Genomic DNA, 18,717 nt, shown 5'->3' on the forward strand with positions numbered 1-18,717 from the left:
ATCAGGGCAGTAGCTCCACCCCCTGCTCTCTGTAAGTTTCGGGCAAGTCTACGGGCCAAATGTCCCAAATCAGTGATGGAAAAATCTGCACATTGGACAAAGTTCCTTGTTAGTTGTGGCATACCATCCTATGGTACGTGTATCTGTCCACGAGAGATTATGACACTAAACTCTGTTTCTGTTGCTCTACTTCAGGGTAGCTCTGGAGAGGCAGGTCTTCTTGGAACAATAGGATCTGCTGGTAAAACAGTAAGTCCAAATCAAATCCAAGTTGATTTAAAATGCATTTCAAGTTGTCCATCCAGTAACGACCTGTTCACTGTGATGTCTCTGTGTAGGGAGAGCAAGGCAAAGCAGGAGGTCTAGGACCCATTGGACCCATTGGCGGACCGGTGAGTATCTTGTCATTTATTTTATTTCCCAGCAGGCAAAGCTGTTTTTATGACGCCATCACAACCAGATTACAACTGGTAGTAATTTGGTTACAATGATGTCGGTGATGTCAATGCAACCAGTTTTGCCCTCTGGGTTCCATTTTAATGTCCTTTATCGTCCTTTATTAATGTGTCATAAAACAAACCTCTTCTTCTCTCTTGTAATTCCCTTTGACACCTCTCTAGGGAGACAGCGGAGTACAAGGACCAGCCGGTCCACCGGGCAAACCAGGGGCCAGGGTGAGTTATTGTTGTTGTTGTTGTTGTTGTTGTTGTTGTCTGGTTGCTGTGTGATGCTGTGTGTCTTCGTGTCAGGTATAATATAAGGATTAATGAAAGGAAACATACTTTGTAACAACGACTCAAAGATGACAAAGTTAGGCTGGAACACCAAGATGTTTCACAGTGAGAGAGAGAATGAGAGAGAGAGAATGAGAGAGAGAGGGAGAGAGAGAGAGAGAGAGAGAGAATGAGAGAGAGAGGGAGAGAGAGAGAGAGAGAGAGAGAGAGAGAGAGAGAGAGAGAGAGAGAGAGAGAGAATGAGAGAGAGAGGGAGAGAGAGAGAGAATGAGAGAGAGAGAGAGACAATGAGAGAGAGAGGGAGAGAGAGAGAGAGAATGAGAGAGAGAGAATGAGAGAGAGAGGGAGAGAGAGAGAGAGAGAGAGAGAGAGAGAGAGAGAGAATGAGAGAGAGAGGGAGAGAGAGAGAGAGAGAGAGAGAGAGAGAGAGAGAGAATGAGAGAGAGAGAGAATGAGAGAATGAGAGAGAGACTGAAACAAAGAGAAGATGAAGAATGAGAAAAAGAAGAGAAAGAGAGGGGGAGAGTGGACCTGGCTGTGGTTACAGAGAGTGTGGACCTGGCTGTGGTTACAGAGTGGGGACCTGGCTGTGGTTACAGAGAGAGTGGACCTGGCTGTGGTAACAGAGAGGGGGGACCTGGCTGTGGTTACAGAGAGAGTGGACCTGGCTGTGGTTACAGAGAGAGTGGACCTGGCTGTGGTTACAGAGAGAGTGGACCTGGCTGTGGTTACAGAGAGTGTGGACCTGGCTGTGGTTACAGAGTGGGGACCTGGCTGTGGTTACAGAGTGGGGACCTGGCTGTGGTTACAGAGAGAGTGGACCTGGCTGTGGTAACAGAGAGGGGGGACCTGGCTGTGGTTACAGAGAGAGTGGACCTGGCTGTGGTTACAGAGAGAGTGGACCTGGCTGTGGTTACAGAGAGAGTGGACCTGGCTGTGGTTACAGAGAGTGTGGACCTGGCTGTGGTTACAGAGTGGGGACCTGGCTGTGGTTACAGAGAGAGTGGACCTGGCTGTGGTTACAGAGAGAGTGGACCTGGCTGTGGTTACAGAGAGAGTGGACTTGGATGTGGTTACAGAGAGAGTGGACCTGGCTGTGGTTACAGAGAGAGTGGACTTGGATGTGGTTACAGAGAGTGTGGACCTGGCTGTGGTTACAGAGTGGGGACCTGGCTGTGGTTACAGAGAGAGTGGACCTGGCTGTGGTTACAGAGAGAGTGGACCTGGCTGTGGTTACAGAGAGAGTGGACCTGGCTGTGGTTACAGAGAGAGTGGACCTGGCTGTGGTTACAGAGAGTGTGGACCTGGCTGTGGTTACAGAGAGTGTGGACCTGGCTGTGGTTACAGAGTGGGGACCTGGCTGTGGTTACAGAGAGAGTGGACCTGGCTGTGGTTACAGAGAGAGTGGACCTGGCTGTGGTTACAGAGAGTGTGGACCTGGCTGTGGTTACAGAGTGGGGACCTGGCTGTGGTTACAGAGAGAGTGGACCTGGCTGTGGTAACAGAGAGGGGGGACCTGGCTGTGGTTACAGAGAGAGTGGACCTGGCTGTGGTTACAGAGAGAGTGGACCTGGCTGTGGTTACAGAGAGAGTGGACCTGGCTGTGGTTACAGAGAGTGTGGACCTGGCTGTGGTTACAGAGTGGGGACCTGGCTGTGGTTACAGAGAGAGTGGACCTGGCTGTGGTTACAGAGAGAGTGGACCTGGCTGTGGTTACAGAGAGAGTGGACTTGGATGTGGTTACAGAGAGAGTGGACCTGGCTGTGGTTACAGAGAGAGTGGACTTGGATGTGGTTACAGAGAGTGTGGACCTGGCTGTGGTTACAGAGTGGGGACCTGGCTGTGGTTACAGAGAGAGTGGACCTGGCTGTGGTTACAGAGAGAGTGGACCTGGCTGTGGTTACAGAGAGAGTGGACCTGGCTGTGGTTACAGAGAGAGTGGACCTGGCTGTGGTTACAGAGAGTGTGGACCTGGCTGTGGTTACAGAGAGTGTGGACCTGGCTGTGGTTACAGAGTGGGGACCTGGCTGTGGTTACAGAGAGAGTGGACCTGGCTGTGGTTACAGAGAGAGTGGACCTGGCTGTGGTTACAGAGAGAGTGGACTTGGATGTGGTTACAGAGAGAGTGGACCTGGCTGTGGTTACAGAGTGGGGACCTGGCTGTGGTTACAGAGAGAGTGGACTTGGATGTGGTTACAGAGAGAGTGGACCTGGCTGTGGTTACAGAGAGTGTGGACCTGGCTGTGGTTACAGAGAGGGGACCTGGCTGTGGTTACAGAGAGGGGACCTGGCTGTGGTTACAGAGAGAGTGGACCTGGCTGTGGTTACAGAGTGGGGACCTGGCTTTTGTTACAGAGTGGAAACCTGGCTGTGGTTACAGAGTAGGGACCTGGCTGTGGTTACAGAGTGGGGACCTGGCTGTGGTTACAGAGAGTGTGGACCTGGCTGTGGTTACAGAGAGAGTGGACCTGGCTGTGGTTACAGAGAGTGTGGACCTGGCTGTGGTTACAGAGAGTGTGGACCTGGCTGTGGTTACAGAGTGGGGACCTGGCTGTGGTTACAGAGAGAGTGGACCTGGCTGTGGTTACAGAGAGTGTGGACCTGGCTGTGGTTACAGAGAGTGTGAACCTGGCTGTGGTTACAGAGTGGGGACCTGGCTGTGGTTACAGAGAGGGGACCTGGCTGTGGTTACAGAGAGAGTGACCCTGGCTGTGGTTACAGAGTGGGGACCTGGCTGTGGTTACAGAGTGGGGACCTGGCTGTGGTTACAGAGTAGGGACCTGGCTGTGGTTACAGAGTGGGGACCTGGCTGTGGTTACAGAGTGGGGACCTGGCTGTGGTTACAGAGAGGGGGGATCTGGCTGTGGTTACAGAGAGGGGGGACCTGGCTGTGGTTACAGAGAGAGGGGACCTGGCTGTGGTTACAGAGTGTGGACCTGGCTGTGGTTACAGAGTGGGGACCTGGCTGTGGTTACAGAGTGTGGACCTGGCTGTGGTTACAGAGAGGGGGGACCTGGCTGTGGTTACAGAGAGTGGGGACCTGGCTGTGGTTACAGAGAGTGGGGACCTGGCTGTGGTTACAGAGAGTGGGGACCTGACTGTGGTTACAGAGGGGGGACCTGGCTGTGGTTACAGAGAGGGGGGACCTGGCTGTGGTTACAGAGAGGGGGGACCTGGCTGTGGTTACAGAGAGAGGGGACCTGGCTGTGGTTACAGAGGGGGGACCTGGCTGTGGTTACAGAGTGGGGACCTGGCTGTGGTTACAGAGTGGGGACCTGGCTGTGGTTACAGAGTGGGGACCTGGCTGTGGTTACAGAGAGGGGGGACCTGGCTGTGGTTACAGAGAGGGGGGACCTGGCTGTGGTTACAGAGAGGGGGGACCTGGCTGTGGTTACAGAGAGTGAGGACCTGGCTGTGGTTACACAGAAATTCCCTAGAGAATAGTTCTGAACGGGATCTCAGGATCTCACACAGAGGCTATTTTCACAGTAAGGAGAGAATGAGGGCCAGGGCCAGCTGGCTGAAAGAGCCTTCTGTTGCTTTGGCATTCCTCACACACACACGGTCAGCAATCAAAGGTGTGCCCAGCACAGAGAACAAAGACACACACACACACACACACACACACACACATAAGCATACTAAATAAAAATTGCAGCCAGGTTTTTAGAAATTCTCTTTCTTTTGTGCACGTTTTGAGTCACGACCCTGATATAGCCGTCTCATGAACAGTTAATTCACCAGTGTATGTTGCCCTAATGACTGAAGAGCTTGTGGTTAGTTTCTTCATACTCTGCTGTCTTATCTGAGGTTTCCACTACTTTCTGCTGTCGTGTTCTGTAGGTTTAGATATTTACATACAGTATTCCATTCAGCAGAGGCTTGTATTCCTACAGTCATGCGTACAGTCATGTTACATATGGTCTGTCCCAGGAATCTAACCCACAATCCTGGCACTGCAAGCACCTTCCTCTAAGGACATACAGTAGTGTGGTGTTGACCTCTGACCTCCTTGTTGTCGCTCTACCTTTGTTTTGTAGGGACCTAAAGGGGATCTTGGTCTTCCTGGTGTTCCCGGACCCCCAGGCCTCCCCGGAGTGAAGGGAGAGAGGGTAAGATAAGAGGACGTTCTATTCTGACTGGTATCTATCCCCTCTGTAGAGACCTGCTGTCCATTGGGGAAACAATCACTGATATTATACAACTAAACTACTGATATTATACAACTAAACTACTGATATTATACAACTAAACTACTGATATTATACAACTAAACTACTGATATTATACAACTAAACATACTACTGATATTATACAACTAAACTACTGATATTATACAACTAAACATACTACTGATATTATACAACTAAACATACTACTGATATTATACAACTAAACTACTGATATTATACAACTAAACTACTGATATTATACAACTAAACTACTGATATTATACAACTAAACTACTGATATTATACAACTAAACATACTACTGATATTATACAACTAAACTACTGATATTATACAACTAAACATACTACTGATATTATACAACTAAACTACTGATATTATACAACTAAACTACTGATATTATACAACTAAACTACTGATATTATACAACTAAACTACTGATATTATACAACTAAACATACTACTGATATTATACAACTAAACTACTGATATTATACAACTAAACATACTACTGATATTATACAACTAAACTACTGATATTATACAACTAAACATACTACTGATATTATACAACTAAACTACTGATATTATACAACTAAACATACTACTGATATTATACAACTAAACATACTACTGATATTATACAACTAAACTACTGATATTATACAACTAAACTACTGATATTATACAACTAAACATACTACTGATATTATACAACTAAACTACTGATATTATACAACTAAACATACTACTGATATTATACAACTAAACTACTGATATTATACAACTAAACATACTACTGATATTATACAACTAAACTACTGATATTATACAACTAAACATACTACTGATATTATACAACTAAACATACTACTGATATTATACAACTAAACTACTGATATTATACAACTAAACTACTGATATTATACAACTAAACATACTACTGATATTATACAACTAAACTACTGATATTATACAACTAAACATACTACTGATATTATACAACTAAACTACTGATATTATACAACTAAACTACTGATATTATACAACTAAACATACTACTGATATTATACAACTAAACTTACTACTGATATTATACAACTAAACTACTGATATTATACAACTAAACTACTGATATTATACAACTAAACTACTGATATTATACAACTAAACTACTGATATTATACAACTAAACTACTGATATTATACAACTAAACATACTACTGATATTATACAACTAAACTACTGATATTATACAACTAAACTACTGATATTATACAACTAAACATACTACTGATATTATACAACTAAACTACTGATATTATACAACTAAACATACTACTGATATTATACAACTAAACTACTGATATTATACAACTAAACTACTGATATTATACAACTAAACATACTACTGATATTATACAACTAAACTACTGATATTATACAACTAAACTACTGATATTATACAACTAAACTACTGATATTATACAACTAAACATACTACTGATATTATACAACTAAACATACTACTGATATTATACAACTAAACTACTGATATTATACAACTAAACTACTGATATTATACAACTAAACTACTGATATTATACAACTAAACATACTACTGATATTATACAACTAAACTTACTACTGATATTATACAACTAAACTACTGATATTATACAACTAAACTACTGATATTATACAACTAAACTACTGATATTATACAACTAAACTACTGATATTATACAACTAAACTACTGATATTATACAACTAAACTACTGATATTATACAACTAAACATACTACTGATATTATACAACTAAACTACTGATATTATACAACTAAACATACTACTGATATTATACAACTAAACTACTGATATTATACAACTAAACATACTACTGATATTATACAACTAAACTACTGATATTATACAACTAAACTACTGATATTATACAACTAAACTACTACTCATTGGATTAAGGCTCCCTGGACCGTTTACGTTCTGCATGCCTGATATTTGATGAAAAGATAGAGAGGAAGCTCAACTGAAGAGCACTGTGGCTTGTGTTTAGTCATTTCAGGTTCCACAGACTTCATATGACAATTTTCCATTTTCATGAAATCACCAGTTTTGATTGGACTTTCCACTGTTCTGTACAATCATGAAGACAGCAATGTATCCTCAATTGCTAATAGAAAGTCAAATTCTTACCATATTCACCTGACAAGGACACACTTTGTGAAATACATCCTTTTGATCCCCTCTAGTGTTACAAGTTCAATCATTCATTCATAAGACTAGTCTTGCTGTTGCATTACATAGCAGTATAACTAGTGTTGTTGTCTAACTGTATAAATCTACTGTATAACTTTACATAGTAGTATAACTAGTGTTGTTGTCTAACTGTATAAATATACTGTATAACTTTACATAGTAGTATAACTAGTGTTGTTGTCTAACTGTATAAATCTACTGTATAACTTTACATAGTAGTATAACTAGTGTTGTTGTCTAACTGTATAAATATACTGTATAACTTTACATAGCAGTATAACTAGTGTTGTTGTCTAACTGTATAAATCTACTGTATAACTTTACATAGCAGTATAACTAGTGTTGTTGTCTAACTGTATAAATATACTGTATAACTTTACATAGTAGTATAACTAGTGTTGTTGTCTAACTGTATAAATCTACTGTATAACTTTACATAGTAGTATAACTAGTGTTGTTGTCTAACTGTATAAATCTACTGTATAACTTTACATAGCAGTATAACTAGTGTTGTTGTCTAACTGTATAAATCTACTGTATAACTTTACATAGTAGTATAACTAGTGTTGTTGTCTAACTGTATAAATATACTGTATAACTTTACATAGCAGTATAACTAGTGTTGTTGTCTAACTGTATAAATATACTGTATAACTTTACATAGCAGTATAACTAGTGTTGTTGTCTAACTGTATAAATCTACTGTATAACTTTACATAGTAGTATAACTAGTGTTGTTGTCTAACTGTATAAATATACTGTATAACTTTACATAGCAGTATAACTAGTGTTGTTGTCTAACTGTATAAATATACTGTATAACTTTACATAGCAGTATAACTAGTGTTGTTGTCTTACTGCATAACTGTACTGTATAACTTTACATAGTAGTTTAATTGTTTAACTGTAGTGTAGTTTAAAGATTTTCAATAGTGAACTGATTTCTCCTCAACTTCAGGGAGAAGCTGGCGAGGGAGGACCTAAAGGGGAGCAGGTAAGAAATCCATCTTTTAAAATGTCTGTTTATCTCTCACAACAATATCTGCCTGTATCTTAAGGTCAATGTGATACTCCAGCAGCAGAGTGTGGATGGGCCCTTTCCAGTTTCAGGTTTTATTAGTCGTATGTTCAGGATACACATGGTAGACACTGTCCGACCAAATGCTTACTGGCAGGTTCCTTCTGGACAACGCAACAACAATAAGAAATAATAAAAGATAAGAATACCAACATAAAATAAATGGTTCAGTAGATTTATAGTCCAACATAGTAGAATAACAATTTATAGTCCAATATTTACACACGTTTTGGTGGGCAAGTGGTTAAATTGTGCAGTATTTAGCAATCATAATAAGAATCTGGTAGCAGCTGTTGAGATGTGTGTGTAGCATGAATGTATGTGTGTGTGTGTGTGTGTGTATGTGTGTGTTTCTAACTTACCCTTGGCATTTGTTATATCCAGAAGAGTGATTTTACCCCAAAATAATTTATATTGGTTTGTTGTGTGTGTGTGTGTGTGTAGGGGGGACAAGGTTCTGAGGGAACCTCTGGAGACAAAGGAGATGTTGTAAGTTATCACTCAAGCAAGGATTCATTGCATCCAACCCAACCTCACATTGGAGCCTTTTAAACAACACCTGTACTAATCCTCTGTGTTTCTCTCATTTGTATAATAGGGTGACCAAGGGGAAGCTGGACCCAAAGGAGTGGTGAGTTCTGTACTTTTCTAGAAGCAGTTCCATGTCTCAAACCAGGAATATAACTTTGAGACAGTTTATCTACACCCATAGAGTAGTAGTGCTAAGTGGTTAACCAACATTTAGGGTTTTTTTTCAACGTTTTTAAAAAAAATAACTAATTGACTGATGTTGTTTCAATTATTTGAATTCCATTTAGTTCGAGCTCCATGTGCAGTTTCTGTAGAGATAAATCAGAGCCTGAAGTGTATTTGGAAACAGGCTCAGCTAATGAATGAAGCCTGAACTGTATTTGGAAACAGGCTCAGCTAATGAATGAAGCCTGAACTGTATTTGGAAACAGGCTCAGCTAATGAATGAAGCCTGAAGTGTATTTGGAAACAGGCTCAGCTAATGAATGAAGCCTGAAGTGTATTTGGAAACAGGCTCAGCTAATGAATGAAGCCTGAAGTGTATTTGGAAACAGGCTCAGCTAATGAATGGAGCCGGAACTGTATTTGGAAACAGGCTCAGCTAATGCATGAAGCCTGAAGTGTATTTGGAAACAGGCTCAGCTAATGAATGAAGCCTGAAGTGTATTTGGAAACAGGCTCAGCTAATGAATGAAGCCTGAAGTGTATTTGGAAACAGGCTCAGCTAATGAATGAAGCCTGAAGTGTATTTGGAAACAGGCTCAGCTAATGAATAAAGCCTGAAGTGTATTTGGAAACAGGCTCAGCTAATGAATGGAGCCTGAACTGTATTTGGAAACAGGCTCAGCTAATGAATGGAGCCTGAACTGTATTTGGAAACAGGCTCAGCTAATGCAGGTTTTGAGCAGAGTAAGACAGGTAAGGAGGTCGGGCCACAGGACGAGATCTCCAAGGTCCTCCATTTCAGGCCTGTAACATCAGGGGTTTCTGTCATCCAAAGCGAGACGAGATCTCTGCAATACGATCTTACGGGTTTTTCTTGTTCCAGATAAAAGCAGATATTAGTTTATTACATGGCTTGCTCACCAGCACCCCCGGAACTCAGAAGTCTTCATTGAGCATGCTCAGTACCACCCATGTAATGTTGTTCTGATCCAGTTGTCTCTCCCCTCTCTGTCTCCAGGTTGGAAACCCAGGAGAGCCTGGTAACAGAGGGCCAGAGGGTAGCAGAGGGCAGCCTGGCATCGAGGGCCCAGCTGGTACTCCTGGACCACGTGGCATGCAGGGCAACAGGGGCGCACCAGGAATCAGGGGGTCACAGGGACCGGCGGTAGGTACCCCCAAACCACCTCCACCCAAAACTCTGAAGACTGTACACCTGAACTTACTTACAAACTTACTAACTTACATACTTACTTACTAATTAACTTACGTGCTTACTTATATACCTACAAACTCACTTACATAGTACTTACTTATTTACATAAATACCTACTTACTTACATACTTTCATACTTACTTACATACTTAGTTACTAACCTACATACTTACTAACTTATTTGCATACTTACTTACTTACAAATGTACTAACTTACTGCTAGGCCTTTCCCTCCTGGACCTAGATCATGGACAACAGCTTTCCAGTGTGTCCAGCACAACACAACTAGGGCTTACATGATGCATTTCAGAAGCTAAATCTATGTTTATTAAAGCTGTTTTCTCATCATAAACCTTTTCTTATGTTATCCTTCAGGGTAAAGAACCAAGCGATCAACACATCAGACAAGTCTGCATGAGAGTTATGCAAGGTAAGAATATTGCACACTGTCATTCCTTCAGTGTCTTTAAAATCAATGTATCCCACTCTACCTTTAAGTATAAACACTCTGTAATATCCCAAACCTCATTGTTTATACTATAGACTAGAGGTATTCAACTCTGACCCTATGAGGTTTGGAGCCTGCTGCTTTTCTGTCCTACCTAATAATGAATTGCACACAGCCAGTGTCCCAGGTCTAAATCAGTCCCGGATTAGAGGGGAACAATGAAGAAATGCAGTAGAACTGGCTTCCAGGTCCAGAGTGGAGTTTGGGGGATATAGCCTATCTGGCTTGACAGTTTGAAGAGAGGGAAGCAGAAAAAAACCATCATAAATACGCTTCAACCTTTGTTAGTTTGATGGATAACAGACACCTGAACCCCAGAAATGCTGAAGTGGCAGCCTGTTTTTTTGTCTCTCTCCCTGGGCCCTCTTACAGTATCCCACCCCCTCCTCCCACTACCACTACTCTCCTCCTAAACTCATGACTTTTTTATACCCAATGTGCTGAAAAATGTATTTCACCTCCAGAGGACCTGCACTTTTGCTAAAAGCAGAAAAGCAAAGACTGGAATTTGGAGTGTAAAATACCAAGCCAAAAGCCTTAGGAGTTTTATGTTGAACTCTTGGCACCATAAATACACATATATATTTTTCAGTTTCTTAACGATCGTACCCTTTTTTTAAATTTTCGCCTCAAATGACATACCCAAATCTAACTGCCTGTAGCTCAGGACCTGAAGCAAGAATATGCATATTCTTGATAGCATTTGAAAGGTAACACTTTGAAGTGTGTGGAAATATGAAAGTGATGTAGAAGAATATAAAACATTAGATCTGGTAAAAGATAATATAATAAAAAAATCATACATTTTCTATTTATTTTTGTGTTCCATCATCTTTGAAATGCAAGAGAAAGGCCATACATTAAGGTAGGATCCTAGGTGTAATTTAGAGTCTGCCCACAAGATGGCAGCAGTGTGTGTGCAAAGTTTCAGACTGATCAAGAGAACAATTACCTCACTACACAATATTTTGCATCAAGTCTGCCAGGAGTTTGCCCAAATGTGCCGAATTGGTCAATGTATACATTTTCAAGTACATTATAGAGAACATACAAAAATGCTATGGTAATAAAATATTAAAGCTTAACACTCCCAGGAATGTTATACATGGTGGATCTAGATCATGATGGATCTCGATGGCCAAGCGGGGTGGTTGTGGAGCCAGAGACAGCAGTGGGGTCAAACTATAGAACTCAGTTCCTACATTTAAATATAAAAAAAACAACACCACATTTTATCTCTGGAACCCTCAGGATGACAAATCAGAGCAAGATTACTGAATGTAAGTATATTATTTACCTTCAGAGGTGAATGTATCAAACCACCAGCCGTGATAAAAGTGTTTTGTTGTGCACTATCCTCAAACAATAGCAGGGTATGTTTTGTGTGTAATAGCTACTGTAAATTGGACACTGCAGTTAGTTAACAATAATTTAAGCTTTCTGCCCGAATAAGACATGTCGCTGTCCCGGAAAGTTGGCTGTTGTATACACTGTTTTCTAGTCACATTGTCACATATTGAGCAACAACTGTCCCGGTTTAGGGACACCAATCTCGTAGAGTTGAATGTTTTCCAATAAGTATTTTCACTCTGCACAATTTACTGAGGCAGACTTGAATGTGTAAGAATAAGGAGGACTACAATTTTTATACAATTTATAAAAAGGCCTTCATTAAAGTTCCATTTTCCTCTCAATATCAAATAATTTCTGGGAAAACAATTGAGTACCTTATTGTGATTTTTTAAAATTGAAATGGTCAAAAATAAACAAAAATAGCTATTTAGCAAAGAGACATTTCTCAAGCAAGAATTTTGCTAACACTGTCTGGGAGTGGTCTAAGTGGGGAGGGGAAAGCTGGAACCTAGCTGTTATGGCAAAGAGGTTTGGAACTCTCTTTCTTATTGGTCTATTAACTGATTTACCACCTGGTAATGTCACCAGGCAGGCCAAAACTCCATCCCACCAAAAGAGGCAGAAATCTTAGGCGGTCTTTTCAAACAGCCCCTACACTAAAAGGAAATTATCCAAATTTTCACAATTTCACAGTATTATTCCAACATTAAAGTGTGGAAATATATATAAAACAAAGGAAAATCACATTTTGGACTGCACTGGGCCTTTAATACATTTGATTGATTAATTGTTTGCTCATCATTCCCTTTCCTCTTGCTCCAACAGAGCAGCTAGCCCAGTTGGCTGCCAGTCTAAGGAGGCCGGAGTCTGGAGCAGCGGGCCTGCCTGGTAAGCCAGGGCCTCCTGGTCCTGCCGGACCCCCAGGGGACAGTGGCTTCCCTGGGCAGGCTGGAGCAAGAGGACTGCCTGGCCTCAAAGGACCTCCAGGACTCCTAGGACTCAAAGGACCCAAAGGTGGGGAGAGGATTTTTAATGTTACTGTTATTTGAAAATGTGAAAGCAAAATTCAGCTCATGCACCCAAAGGAGTTTTAGAATAACCCTTGTAATTAACATGCTGTGTGGCGCAGGTGAATTGGGCGACAGAGGAGACCGAGGTCCCACGGTGCGAGGGGCCAAGGGCCAGCCAGGACCTCCCGGTCTACCAGGTGAGTGACATCGACCTTGATCCCCATGGAGAAGCGAACCATCAGTAGCTTACTTTTTATTTATGTTCTAATCCTAGTCTTGGTCTTGGTTGTAGATATTCTAGTCTTGGAGGTTGTAGATATTCTAGTCTTGGTCTTGGTTGTAGATATTCCAGTCTTGGAGGTTGTAGATATTCTAGTCTTGGTCTTGGAGGTTGTAGATATTCTAGTCTTGGTCTTGGAGGTTGTAGATATTCTAGTCTTGGTCTTGGAGGTTGTAGATATTCTAGTCTTGGTCTTGGAGGTTGTAGATATTCTAGTCTTGGTCTTGGAGGTTGTAGATATTCTAGTCTTGGTCTTGGAGGTTGTAGATATTCCAGTCTTGGTCTTGGAGGTTGTAGATATTCTAGTCTTGGTCTTGGAGGTTGTAGATATTCTAGTCTTGGTTTTGGAGGTTGTAGATATTCTAGTCTTGGTCTTGGAGGTTGTAGATATTCTAGTCTTGGTCTTGGAGGTTGTAGCTATTCTAGTCTTGGTCTTGGAGGTTGTAGATATTCTAGTCTTGGTCTTGGAGGTAGTATTTTCTTAATAGCACTGACTTGGACAAAAAATACTTTTTTGAGGGAAAATGTACTTGATATGATTGTGATGTGTTGTTGTCTCACCTAGCTATCTTAATGCACTAATTGTAAGTCACTCTGGATAAGAGTGTTTGCTAAATGACTAAAACGTCAAATGTACACATTTTCTAGAATGTTTTATTCTTGGTCTTGGCGGTATTAGATGTTCTATTCTTGGTCTTGGCGGTATTAGATGTTCTATTCTTGGTCTTGGCGGTATTAGATGTTCTATTCTTGGTCTTGGCGGTATTAGATGTTCTATTCTTGGTCTTGGAGTTTCTAAATGTTATAGTCTTGGAGGTTATAGATATTCTAGTCTTGAGGTGAGTTGAACAAGGAAAGAGTTTGCTAACATACTGTATTCCATTTGGTTTTGTGTTTGGCCGCAACCGTTCGTTATCATTAGCAAAAGATCTGAGAACATAAGTGTCTGTTTTAGGTCTAAACTGCTTTCTAAAAATAATCAAGTGGCCATGTAGACTTTATACAATATTTAGTAGGAATAGCTAAGTCATTTCAGTTAGAATATTCTAGCTAAAAAGTCGCAGTAATCCTTTAAAAAAGTAGCTGTTTGATGTTTCACAGTAACATTTTGGAATGTTCATTCAAGTCATTCAACTGTAATTGTTACTCTGGTAACATGTTTGCCACAAACTGAAGATTTATTGATCTCGCCTTTGGACTTAGAGTCTCTAGAATGTTCTAGTCTTGAGTCTTTGAGGTTCTAGTCTTGAGTCCTTGAGGTTCTAGTCTTGAGTCCTTGAGGTTCTAGTCTTGAGTCCTTGAGGTTCTAGTCTTGAGTCCTTGAGGTTCTAGTCTTGAGTCCTTGAGGTTCTAGTCTTGAGTCCTTGAGGTTCTAGTCTTGAGTCTTTGAGGTTCTGGATGTTCTACTTTGGTGTAAGATGGTTTAGCTAACTCTTCTCTAACTCTAACTCCACAGGTGAGCCCGGAAAGCCTGGTTACGGCCAGGAGGGACGTGACGGCGAGAGAGGACCTCCAGGTGTTCCTGGCCAGGCTGGTGTACCTGGGCCTCCTGGTAATGCTGGCCCCAACGGCTACTGCGACCCATCGTCTTGCAACCTCAGACCGGGGGACATTGACACCAGCATCAAGGGCCCGGAGGGAACTAGAAACTAGAGCCACCATCCAGTGGAGGCTGGTGTCACTTTAAATCTGAGGACTGGATCTAATGGCTGTAATGGAATGAATGGAAAAGTTTCAAACACCTTGGATTCTGTTCCATTTATTCCATTAGAGCCATCACTATGACCCATCCCCCCTTCACCAGCTTCCACTGCCCAACACCCAGAGAGGGGTAGAGACAGAGACAGAGACTAAGATGGCAGATGGACAGCTCTCCCACCCCAACCCTGGGAGCACACAACATCCTCACAGCCTCTCTACTCTGAAGGCTGTTGCTGTAAAGAGGTCCATTCTAACGTATCTGCAGTGTTTTGTGAGAGTGTTCTGTGCTAGCCAGATCTCTATGGGATATGAAGGAGTCTTCCACTTCCACAAATGCGAAACAAAACTAAGTATTTTGTTGCAAAACAATAATAATCCTGAACCTGTTTGGACGTGTAACAGTTTTTTACATGACAGATTTTCTTTTTATTTTGTTGTTTTCAGAAGTGGGTGCCCTATTTTAAGATATTCATGTTTTGAAGACTATATTTGTTTTTATTCCACCGTCCCTGTAAACCTAGATGTCCTTAATAACCACCAGACAAATATCTGTCCTTAATAACCACCAGACAAATGACCTGTCCTTAATAACAACCAGACAAATACCTGTCCTTAATAACCACCGGACAATTAACCTGTCCTTAATAACCACCGGACAATTAACCTGTCCTTAATAACCACCAGACAATCACCTGTCCTTAATAACAACCAGACAAATACCTGTCCTTAATAACCACCGGACAATTAACCTGTCCTTAATAACCACCAGACAATCACCTGTCCTTAATAACCACCAGACAAATACCTGTCCTTAATAACCACCAGACAAATCACCTGTCCTTAATAACCACCAGACAAATCACCTGTCCTTAATAACAACCAGACAATCACCTGTCCTTAATAACCACCGGACAATTCACCTGTCCTTAATAACCACCAGACATGCACCTGTCCTTAATAACCACCAGACAAATACCTGTCCTTAATAACCACCAGACAAATACCTGTCCTTAATAACCACCAGACAATCACCTGTCCTTAATAACCACCGGACAATTCACCTGTCCTTAATAACCACCAGACAAATACCTGTCCTTAATAACCACCAGACAAATACCTGTCCTTAATAACCACCAGACAAAACACCTGTCCTTAATAACCACCGGACAATTCACCTGTCCTTAATAACCACCAGACAATTTACCTGTCCTTAATAACCACCAGACAAATCACCTGTCCTTAATAACCACCAGACATTCATTCACCTGTCCTTAATAACCACCAGACATTCATTCACCTGTCCTTAATAACCACCGGACAATTAACCTGTCCTTAATAACCACCAGAGAAATTGCCTGTCCTTAATAACCACCAGACATGCACCTGTCCTTAACAACCACCGGACAATTCACCTGTCCTTAATAACCACCAGACAAATCACCTGTCCTTAATAACCACCAGACAAATCACCTGTCCTTAATAACCACCAGACATCACCTGTCCTTAATAACCACCAGACATGCACCTGTCCTTAATAACCACCGGACAATGCACCTGTCCTTAATAACCACCAGACAAATCACCTGTCCTTAATAACCACCAGACATGCACCTGTCCTAAATAACCACCGGACAATCACCTGTCCTTAATAACCACCAGACAAATCACCTGTCCTTAATAACCACCAGACAATACACCTGTCCTTAATAACCACCATACAATTCACCTGTCCTTAATAACCACCAGACAATTCACCTGTCCTTATTAACCACCCGACATTTACCTGTCCTTATTAACCATCTGGCTGTATTTGTATGTTCCCTTTCCTCCTCTCCTCTCACTGAAACAGCTGTATACTGAAGCCAACATGTTGATTTCAGCAGCGGCTCCATCCACATCAAATCACGCTAATTCCTCCCCAATAAAGTAAAACCATAAAGCAATACCAGGATTGCCTTTAGCCCAAAGTGTATTTTTTTGTATTTGTAATGTACTGCATCATGTTCTATATTGAAGTATCAATTACCAAAGATAGACCTGGTGAAAAACAGTGATATCAGTTTGTACAGAATGTACCTGGGGTATTTCCAGCCCCCTGCTTTCCTTCCAGAAATCTAAATAAAGAGATAGAAGATAGGACTGACACCAAGCCACACTGACTGACGGACCTTCCATATGCGCTGTACATCTCTGTAAATTGTTTTCAATTGTGGTTAATTATATTTCCTACAAAAAATAACTATCCTAATGATTGAATGTGAGGTTTGTTCTCATTGTACAGTGTGAGGAGGATTCTGAGAGATGATTATTTTGAAAATAAATGGAATATTCCCTTTCACAGTATTCTGTTCACTGTTGAGTACTATGTCACCACCCATAGAAATGAAGTCACTAGAATGGCAATTCCAATGCGATTCTATTTCTATGTGAAATCCTCTCAGGGTTTGGAGAGATGGAGAAAAGTAAGTCAGTTGTTTCTATTTTATTATATGATGATGATGATGATGATGATGATGATACTATTTGAGGGTGACATCACAGTTTGTACAAATATCTATGAGGAGGATCTAGAAATTTCAAATAAATTCTCTTTTTTTTCTGTGACTTTTTTCACTCCAAATAAAGCAATGCTGCGTTCAGTTTTAAAATATATTTCCAACTTTTTAAACATTGTACTCAAATGTACTGCTGGAATACAGAAAACATAACCTCGATGAAGAGAATATAAAAACATATATCTTAAAATGCTCTTGAAACAGTTTATTGACATAAATAATAGACAATCTGGTTTTCAAAACATAGTTTCATATAACCCAAACGTGTGACAGTTAATTAAGGAATTGACCACGCAGAGAAACATTCAGTCAATTCTACCTTTCTAGAAATATGTGATGACAATATCATCCAAATTACCAATTATACTTTTCTCCGTCTCTTTATGGATAATGCATACGGAGCGCCAAGAAAGCAGATATTCTCATTTATAAACTTCACATCAGTAAGATATCGTATTGTATTCACATGTTGATAGTGACACACCAATGTGTAATCTGAGTAGGTCATTACAAGCAAATGAAACACATGAAATGTAAGAAATTATTGTTGTACAGATTTAAGGCAGGTATCGGTAATCAGAGTGTAAAATCAACAGTGTTTTCATAGAATGCTGTAAAGTCAAAAGATTTGTTGGAAAAACATTACCCTTCATACACATTCAACTTGCTGTACAACCTCCATTATATGGTCAAACAGTGGTTCACAACTTCTAAGTATAGGCTTTCATAAATGATCAACAAAAGATGACTAGCTTGGCACCAACTCAATAGGCCTATAGTTAACACCATTTTCTATCCATTACGTTTAGCATTTTAGTCTTGAGGTAAATCTAAACCGTTAGCTTTAAAGTAGCAGTGTAGTAGGATAGTGGTAAGGCTAGAGTGTAACATCACGCTGACTAAACTAGTGTGTGTACAGTATAGCCGTATGCCTCAGATGAGGTAGACCATCAAATTAAAATAACAATTATCACACTCAAACACAAATAACAAAGTACATAAATGACCAAGATAATGAGATAAAACACGCTGTTAAAAGGAAATACTAAATACATGGAGAGGTCTTCTTCTCCACAGAGGGGCAACTGACAAGGGTAAAAAACCATGGCCATAATAGAAC

The 18,717-nt window shown here is 40.9% G+C and overlaps 1 protein-coding gene across 1 annotated transcript in view; it reads left to right on the top strand.

Moving 5' to 3' along the window:
- The window catches only part of LOC110513561 (collagen alpha-1(IX) chain-like), a 47,151-nt gene extending 29,766 nt beyond the window's left edge, over positions 1 to 17,385 (top strand). The window contains exons 27-38 of the mRNA XM_036989982.1: positions 196 to 249; positions 339 to 392; positions 621 to 674; positions 4,775 to 4,846; positions 8,162 to 8,197; positions 8,726 to 8,770; positions 8,880 to 8,912; positions 9,996 to 10,142; positions 10,566 to 10,620; positions 12,877 to 13,065; positions 13,181 to 13,258; positions 14,798 to 17,385. Of these exons, the coding sequence (XP_036845877.1) occupies positions 196 to 249; positions 339 to 392; positions 621 to 674; positions 4,775 to 4,846; positions 8,162 to 8,197; positions 8,726 to 8,770; positions 8,880 to 8,912; positions 9,996 to 10,142; positions 10,566 to 10,620; positions 12,877 to 13,065; positions 13,181 to 13,258; positions 14,798 to 14,994 (1,014 nt within the window). The 3' untranslated portion in view covers positions 14,995 to 17,385. The remainder of the gene's footprint in view (positions 1 to 195; positions 250 to 338; positions 393 to 620; positions 675 to 4,774; positions 4,847 to 8,161; positions 8,198 to 8,725; positions 8,771 to 8,879; positions 8,913 to 9,995; positions 10,143 to 10,565; positions 10,621 to 12,876; positions 13,066 to 13,180; positions 13,259 to 14,797) is intronic.
- Positions 17,386 to 18,717: the final 1,332 nt, after the last annotated feature.

The sequence above is a fragment of the Oncorhynchus mykiss genome, chromosome 1 (assembly GCF_013265735.2).
Source record: "Oncorhynchus mykiss isolate Arlee chromosome 1, USDA_OmykA_1.1, whole genome shotgun sequence".
NCBI lineage: Eukaryota > Metazoa > Chordata > Actinopteri > Salmoniformes > Salmonidae > Oncorhynchus > Oncorhynchus mykiss.